The sequence below is a fragment of the Tachysurus vachellii genome, chromosome 6 (assembly GCF_030014155.1).
Source record: "Tachysurus vachellii isolate PV-2020 chromosome 6, HZAU_Pvac_v1, whole genome shotgun sequence".
Lineage (NCBI taxonomy): Eukaryota > Metazoa > Chordata > Actinopteri > Siluriformes > Bagridae > Tachysurus > Tachysurus vachellii.
In genome coordinates this window covers 24,832,931-24,841,897 of record NC_083465.1, presented here as the reverse complement: position 1 = coordinate 24,841,897, position 8,967 = coordinate 24,832,931, and the positions used below count along the sequence as shown (strand labels likewise).

Sequence of the window (8,967 nt, the reverse complement as noted above, 5' to 3'; positions counted from 1 at the left end):
CTGTATTGTCTTGAATAGTCTTGTACAGTCTGTATTGTCTTGTACAGTCTGTATTGTCTTGAATAGTCTTGTATAGTCTGTATTGTCTTGAATAGTCTTGTATAGTCTGTATTGTCTTGTACAGTCTGTATTGTCTTGAATAGTCTTGTATAGTCTGTATTGTCTTGTACAGTCTGTATTGTCTTGAATAGTCTTGTATAGTCTGTATTGTCTTGAATAGTCTGTATTGTCATGAATAGTCTTGTATAATCTGTATTGTCTTGAATAGTCTTGTATAGTGTGTATTGTCTTGAATAGTCTTGTATAGTCTGTATTGTCTTGTACAGTCTGTATTGTCTTGAATAGTCTTGTATAATCTGTATTGTCTTGAATAGTCTTGTACATTCAGTATTGTCTTGAATAGTCTTGTATAGTCTGTACTGTCTTGAATAGTCTTGTACAGTTTGTATTGTCTTGAATAGTCTTGTGTAGTCTGTATTGTCTTGAATAGTCTGTATTGTCTTGAATAGTCTTGTGTAGTCTGTATTGTCTTGTACAGTCTGTATTGTCTTGAATAGTCTTGTGTAGTCTGTATTGGCTTGTATAGTCTGTATTGTATTGTATAGTCTGTATTGTCTTGTCTTATATAGTATAGTGTTATTTATGTTTGTACTTTTGAGAGTCACAAACAGCTGGAACCAAAGTCCTTGTGTGTGTCAACATCAACACACTAAACCTGATTCTGATTCTAATTCTGACTCTGATATAAATATAGATATACCGATATTATCTTTGTGTTTATTGTTGTAATGTTGTTTATACACTGTATTTCTCTACATAATAAAATACCCCTGTATCTAATAATGTTAATAATAAAGCCCCATTGACGCCCCTCCCCCTGTGCTGACAGGCGTGGGCGTGGTTTCGATCGTGACGCGCGTCTTTGCGCGGCGCTAGAGAGTCGCTTCACCTCCTGCGGTAAAGCGCATTGTTTATTTGGTTTGAACGCGCAGGTTTGTAGCGATGGATCCGTAAATACGCGAATGGATTGTGCTCCGATTCCAACATTTATCACTGTGTTTTGATTTGAATCCTCTGGCTGGACAGCGACCACCCGAAGGTGCACCTGACCGTCAACAAAGAATTGCGCGGATTCATATTTATTCATGCATGTAATGTAAATATAGAGCTGATTATATATTTACATATGATTTATATCTTCATAAATCTACACTGTTTTTCCCCAGGTGTGTTTTGTTTAAGGTTTTACGCAGTGATGTTCTGTTTCGTCCCTTTGTTTATTTTAGTATTATCCTTCTTTTATAGATCGTGTAATTTAATGCCCGAGTGCGCAAACGCTCCGGCCGCCTGCGCACAAACCCCACGGATCTAAACTGAATCGGATCGGATTTGGATGCCTTCGTAAGGAAATAAAGCGAGGCTGTAAAGGAGAAGATGTGGCTCCACCCGGAGGAGGTGTTGCTGGCCGGTGCGCTTTGGGTTACCGAGCGCGCAAACCCCTACTTCATCCTGCAGAAGAGGAAAGGACACGGAGAAGGAGGAGGAGGAGGAGGAGGACTAGCTGGTGAGATCTTCTAGCATTCATGTAAAAACTGAGTACACGCTATACACAAACCTCTGTACCAGACAGTTTCAATTGTTCCTGCTTTTAAAGCTCACCTGATCACCTGGACCAGGTGGTTGATTGATAAAAGGTAGAAGAAGCTAAACACGCAGTGGGTCTCCAGCGTATAGACAAGAGATCTCATGAAAAAGAAAACATCAAAGTGCTAAACTCCAGCTCTCTAGGGCCACAGTCGTGCGCCCTGGTCTAGATCAGAGGTTCTTAATTCAATCCTCTAGGACTCAACCCACATTTTACTCTCTCGGAATAATGTAGTGCCTCCACAGCTCTACTGAGATTTGTGTTTTCCCTTCTCTAACACAGCACAGATTAACTGTGAACACATTAGTCATTAGCCTATGAACCACTAAATATGGCTGAAACCACATAATGGCATAGAAAATGTATACTACCCTAGGTAGTGTTTTATTCTGACACATGATCTGGTGGTTTTGGACATAGCACACACCTGTGCATTACTTGATTCCTTGATTCAGACTGAGGTTGTGTGCTTTATACTGTGTCTTAGGAAAGTGTATGAGCGAATATCCTGCACATTTATGCGGTAGGTTGATGAGCGTATGTTCTTTTAAGGTTTGTCAAGAATTCCAAGCTTCCTAAATAGGTTATATACGGAACGTTGCGGTGTTCTGCTTATACGCTTTTATCGCACAAGGTAGAGAACCAGAGAACGTAGCAGGTCAATAGATTTGTTAGATGGAGCCTTTTATACTCTAAAGTTCTAGGCGATACACTCAGAGCTGAAGGTAAATCTAGACTCTCTTGAGATTTCACAGCTCTTTGTTCTTGGAAGCAAATCCCTTACGAGTTTTTGTAAAGTCTAACAACAGAATGCTGTGAAAATATTCTGCACCCCGTTCAAAAAGGTCTGTACGGATAGAGAGTAAATGGCACCATTTTAATCTCACTCTGGTTTCATAAAGGTTCTTTAGTTACGGGTTCTAGGGAAACTTGATCATTGCATGTTAACATGTCAAAGCATAGAGGAGAATATCTGGCACTGTGTGCAGTAATCTATAGGGTCATAGATTACTAGGTTACTATCACCCTGTTCTCTTAGACAAAAAAAGCTCCCTCAAGGACTTTAGCTTCCAAAATTGATTACATTTAGAACATTGTAGGATTCTGTGTATGTAGAAGCTTTATATGTTCCCCCAGAGGAGCGTCCCAAAGACCTAGGTTCTGGATTTGCTAGATGGATAATGGATTTTATTCCACCTAAATGTACATAGGATCCAGAATACAGTCTTTGGTCCAATTTAGAACCTCTAATGATTCTTCAAAAATACCTCTGGATAAGTTTTATATACAGCGATTGTTTTAAAAGCGAGAAAACAGTCATCCAAAAACACCTTGAAGAACTTTTTACTTGGAACTTTATTGGATGCTGGTCATCATTTCTGGTTGGCAAAGGATTATTTGCTTTTGAAAGCGGTAATATTTTAATGTGAAGGGTTCAACAAGAACTGTTAAGGATTCTGTAAGATTCTCAAAGTAAACAACCAGTATGATGGAAGCTTTATTCCACAAGTTAAGGCCCCTATTCCACAAGAGAGCCCCTGAAGGGAGTTGTGGGTTTTATAAGTTCAATGTAGAGCCTGTTCCACAATCTAGGAAACTAAAGGCCTTGAAAAACCCCCTTTCTCTGCATATTTTATTGCATTTATATGGCTATATGGTGCATTGTTCAGGATTCTAGCTTTATGTATGTTGTTGAAAGTTGTGGGAAGTCGTACTGGGGAAGTCGTGGCCTAATGGTTAGAGAGTCTGACTCTTAACCCTAAGGTTGTGGGTTCGAGTCTCGGGCCCACCACGAATGAGGTGCCCTTGAGCAAAGCACAGAACCCCCCCAACTGCTCCACGGGCACCGCAGCATGAATGGCTGCCCACTGCTCCGGATGTGTGTGTGTGTGTTCACTGCTGTGTGTGTGCACTTTGGATGGGTTAAACGCAGAGAATAAATTCTGGGTATGGGTCACCGTACTTAGCTGTATGTCACGTTCACTTTCACGTTTTTTTGTTGGGACTCTACTTATAACCCTTAAGGCGATACACAGTAAACATGCCATGAGTGCACTAGATTGATTTTTTTAATTATAGATTGATTTTTTTTTAATTATTTTAAGTTAACTGTAACGTCACAGGTCTAGAACAACTTGTTACTAAATCCTCTCATCTGACCAGAAAATACATCGATTACATAATATTAAAATCACACAGACTTGCATTCTGACCACAAATGAAGCCAATCTAAGATTTCCCAACGTTGCCCAATCCTTATCCTGATGTACTCAGCGGTGCATTGTGGGATTAATCTGCTTTTCCAATCCTGCTTTAAATCACCCACAGGGCTTGTAATGAGCTGGAGTTAAATGAGGGATGTTACATCAGAGAAATAAAAAAAAAAAATTATTGATTGAGTTGAAAGTACTTAGAATTGGGAAACATTTCTTTAAATTATCATGTCAGGTGATTAGCATGTGATTATGCCATTGGCTAGTCTCGGGTGAAGTTTGATCTTTGCCTGGAAAGGTACCCTTAACATTTGGATTATTAAGATTTGTTGTTTTTTGAAAGATGTTTAAATTATTTGGTGTCATTATAGAATCTGGGTTCATATGTGTGATTCACCAATGATGTTGTGGAAGCATGGAAAGTGTGTGCAGGCAGACACAGAGCAAAACATTCCTGCTGAATCACTGCCTTAGCTAAGTGTGTGTGTATGTGTGTGTGTGTGTGTGTCTCTGTCTCTGTCTCTGCTGCTCAAACACTGTAGCTTGACTAGACTAAAGTGAACTAATCTCAGACGTATGACTATTTACTGATTTTTGTTCGATTTTTTTTTTTATTTATTGCAGATAAGCATAGCACAAAACACTGTTTTTTTTTTTCTTCTTTTCAGTATGGCCATTAGTCAAGTCTACTCGTATTCATTGGGTCACCTGTACTCTGAAGAGCATAATCAAATTAATGAAAGGAGTCTGATAAACCATTCAGTAAAATCAGTGTAGAGTACAAAAGTTAAGGGGCCGACTTGTTTGCCTGGGTTTCCTTATCGATGTCCGGAGTCAGGTCAGGGTTTTGTCTCACAAGCCTCTGTGATTGCTCAATTGAAGCTTCTTCATGCTTTGACCTTTTGAGTCGGACATGCTGCATTGAATGACGCTCTACTCTGAAGCAGTTAAGGCTATTCGGGGGTGAAGAGAGTAGTTCGAAAATATATTATTTGGGTCATTCATTACATTTGGCAGGTGCTTTTATCCAAATTAAAGCCAATTGAGCTTTGCAGATGAAGTCTAAAGGGCTCAACAGTGGCAGCTTTATGGGACCGGGGTTTGAATTTACATCTTTTCTAACTTGTATTCGAGCGTCCTAAATACCGAGTCACCATTACCATCGTTCATTAAATAAAATAAGCGTTAATTTTGCAAATTTTCTATTTAACTGATGATTTCATTTATAAGCCGTTCAACAAAATGGTTTTGAGAGATTTTGTATGCACATTCATACGTTTGTACCCAGCTTCGATTCTGGATTTGGATGGTGGAGGTTAATAATCACTGAGAAATCATGCAGAAGAATGCCAAAAATAAGAAACATTGCCTTATTTTTCTTATTAATATTTATGTAATAAAATGTGTTATTGGCACTGCTGGTAACAGCCACTTCACAGCCTTACAGCTCCAGGATCCTAGATTTTAAATTGCCCTAAGGTGTTTGAATGGGTGTTTGACTTTTGGTGTGTAAATTGGTGTGTGAATGGGTTTGTGTGTGAAGCCCTAAGCAAGGACTGTAGTTCAGTGTTCCCAGGGATAGGTCCTAGATCCCACCACAACCGTGATCAGGATTAAGCAGTTATTGAAGATAAATGAGAGAATGAAATGTATTATTTGTTTAATTAATGTTAACAAGTTGACTTCACACCAACAATTGAAATGAACAAACCTAAAAATTCCACCATTTTTGTCATCATCATCATCCTATACAGTCCCCTCTTTCTCTTTATCTACCAGTGACAATGTTTCCATACTCGGCACCCTTCTGGGACGGAACTCGTGCTATAACCTTTCACATTTATCCCAGCATATATAAACATTACCATGGGACTTCACAAAACTGTGGTTTTGTTGTAACCATGTGAACAGCCCACTTGACATAAGACTTGTTTTCTTTTGTAGTTAAATAAAGCACATGTGCTGAGAAGCTGTCTAATGCCCAATAGGATTGGCAGTCTTAAAGAAAAGGCATTTGTGGATTCTGCGAAGGGAGGACGGACGGTTGGGAGAACGACGCATGCGCTCGTTGGTTGGCGATGATGTCACTGTTATGTAAATGTGTAAGTGTGATGTGCCAGTTGGCACTGAATGGGGAGGCAGAGAGCCTGGCACATAGGTCCCTGCCCTTACAACAGCCTAAGCCATAATTCCAGTCTAAGTCCAGAGAAGGCTGGGAAAGCTAGTAAGAGGGCCAAATCTCTAGAGACACGTGGCCTGTACACAGTATTTGTCACCTGGAGCTGAAACGAGGTAGGGATTGTGCACCGATCAAACCTGAGCATGTGGCATTAACTAACAGAACCAGTGAAGCTTGGATTCCGCAGCCAAGGTGGAAAACTCTTAAGCGGTGCTTTCCTTAAATCCTTAAATGTGTGAGATTTGCATTAGATTCACTTTCCCCTATAGTTGTAAACAATAGCTGGTAAACAGTCAAATCCTCCATCAAATGTTTCATTTTCACTGCAGATTTCAATCAGATCCTTGACTCTTTGTCTTAATGACCATACGACAAATAAATCAGAGCATGACAAAGAGGAAGAATGATTTTGTTTTTAATGCAATGGAGAAGTAAGGATTCAGGCAACATCTTCTCAGTTTATTGCTCTCTATCACAGACCTCTTAGGTTCATGTTATTCGAGACTGTATTGATTTTAAGCTTTTGCCAGTGTGCAGCAATCCGAGCAAAACCTAGAGCCTGACTGGTGAAGTATCGAAAGCTGACTACAGTGAGAAAGAATGACAATGAGAGAAATGATTGTTCTGCTGAAACCTGGTCTGTGGTTTTCAACATGGGGCAGAACAGTAGCTTGGTTTGTAACTCAGGACAATGCGTTCCCGGTAATGACCTTGCATCCATCTCTATCCTCAAAACATCATGTGATGCGTACTGTTCCTCTCAAGCAAGCAATGAAAGCACAGCTCACTTTGCCTAAAAAAGGAACTGAAAGGATCAGATGGTCAGGAGGAGTCTTGGCTCTTCCACATTTATGGTCAGGATTAAAGAAGAAGCAGAGTTAATTTATGGTTGGTTGCCTTTGAAGGATTTTACGGACCAATTCAACGACAGGATGTAATTTTTGCCAGGCATTTTGAATACTGTGTGCCCTAGTCTGTGCTAGTGATTGTTAGGTTAATAGACCATAATAAATCAGCATTGGCAGTTGACAAAAGAAAGCTAGGCTGGATTGTTTGCCCTTTGTCTCAAACTACATCTTTTCAATACTGTATTCCACTCCTGCTGGTTACTTTGAGTTTCTCATACCCTGGTGTAATTAAAGGGAACGTTTTCAGAAAATCTGGGCAACAGGAATAGATAGGAATAGGCTTTTTTCATTGATGTTAGCATGCAGTATCATATTATTTGAACCTACTGGGTTTGTGTGATTGTGTGGGCATTTTGGAGGAACATGTTTATTGTAAGATTTAACTCTATTCCATGCTTGATCCACGGTATAGTGAATTATTAGACCTTTCCTTTAACACTGTTTATCAAACACAAATGAAAAATCTGAGGTGTGTTGTTTTTTTTCTCATTTAAGCCTGATTTGTTCTGTAGCCTGAGCAGCAGTTCTAATAGATATGGAGACCTGTTTCACGTGTTTCGAAGTAGGTGTGTGTGCTCTCGTCAGTCTTGTGTAACAAGTGGGCTGGAATTGGCAAATGACCAAACATAAATGAAATAGGGGTCTGAATGCAGATGACCTGGAGTGATATGTAATTTTAAGGATTTGTGTATGAGTCATAAGTACTTGAGGAATGCTGAGTATGGTGCGTCGTTGAAAAGGAAGTGGTGGAGCAGGATGAACAGGTTGACTGGCTGTATGTCATGTCCCAATCATCACAAGACATCCTTTCCTTTTTTGTCTAAATCCACAAAACCCGTTTACATGCCGCATGTCCTTTATAGTGCTCAGTTAATATCTAGAGCTACTGTTGGGAAACAAACCCTGTTCTGTGTTTTGTCATATTATTATTTTATTGTTTCCTTAGTATAACTCTGCTGATTAATCCCGTACATTTAGTTTGTGCCAGTCATCACATGATGAGCTTTTTGGTTTCTGTGATGATGCTATCAGCACATGATTAGTTTTTTTTTTTTTTTGAGGATCAGCCAGATTAGATCTAAGAAGAAAACATCAGATGCATATTAAATCCTGAAAAATATACCTACAGAAAATCTTATATTGTGCATATAATTAATGAATGCTGAGTTTTGAACTGAATGTCTTTCTCTGTCACAGTTTGTGGCCCAGTGCAAGTTGATGGAACGTGAACAGACCAAATACATGCATATGTGGAGGCACTTTTAGACATTTCAACCCACACCATCCTCTCTCAATACCAAGACTTCGGTAGATGTACAAATGAAACATTGCCCTCTTGTGAAACTCCTTGTTTGGTATTTAAAGTAAAACCATTGCACCTTCATCAGGCGTGAAGTTGCACAACAATGCTGAAAAGATCACTAAGGTGTGAAAATATTCACCTCCAGCAGACGTTATTTGAAACACAGGGAATAACCAGGATTCGTTCACAGTCAGATGACAGACACTCTGTTTCTCACCCAACACACACTCATACAGTTTCGTAATACACACATTATTACACTGAGCATTATTAAACCTGAAGTATTTAATGAACATTTTGTAATACTCTTTTGTAATATATCTGTCATTTTTCTTGTGCATCACTGGTCATATGATTATATGGTTGTCTGGTCAAGTAGATCCTTACTTGATATCAGTACTTGGACACACTAATGCTCTTATGGTTGAATGAGCACAGATCTGCATGACCTTGCTCCAAAATCTAATTGAAAGCCTTCACAAAAGAGTGTGGTGTGGCTTGAATACCTCAACGATGTCACCCTTGGTAAACAATAGCCGAATCAACCGGTCTGAAAAAAGTACAAAAACTAACCTGCCTGCTTTAGGGTTACCAGGATCCACCATTGAAACCAGGCCTGGGGGCTGTAACCTCAAACATGTGCCTAGTGACCAGACCACCCACATACTGTGGTTGAGCTCCATCCAAACTTAGGGGCCGTGGTGGCTCAACTGGTTAAG

General features: G+C 39.6%; 1 protein-coding gene across 4 annotated transcripts in view; it reads left to right on the top strand.

The window, feature by feature from the left end:
• The first annotated feature begins 938 nt into the window (after positions 1 to 938).
• The window catches only part of tbc1d9 (TBC1 domain family, member 9 (with GRAM domain)), a 46,813-nt gene continuing 38,784 nt past the window's right edge, over positions 939 to 8,967 (top strand). Inside the window, exons 1-2 of one of the 4 annotated variants that reach the window (XM_060873075.1) lie at positions 939 to 1,151; positions 1,306 to 1,564. In XM_060873075.1, the coding sequence (XP_060729058.1) occupies positions 1,435 to 1,564 (130 nt within the window). In that variant the 5' untranslated portion in view covers positions 939 to 1,151; positions 1,306 to 1,434. Of the gene's footprint in view, positions 1,227 to 1,305; positions 1,565 to 8,967 lie in introns of all 4 variants that reach the window. The other 3 variants (XM_060873072.1, XM_060873074.1, XM_060873076.1) reach the window with 3 other exon arrangements.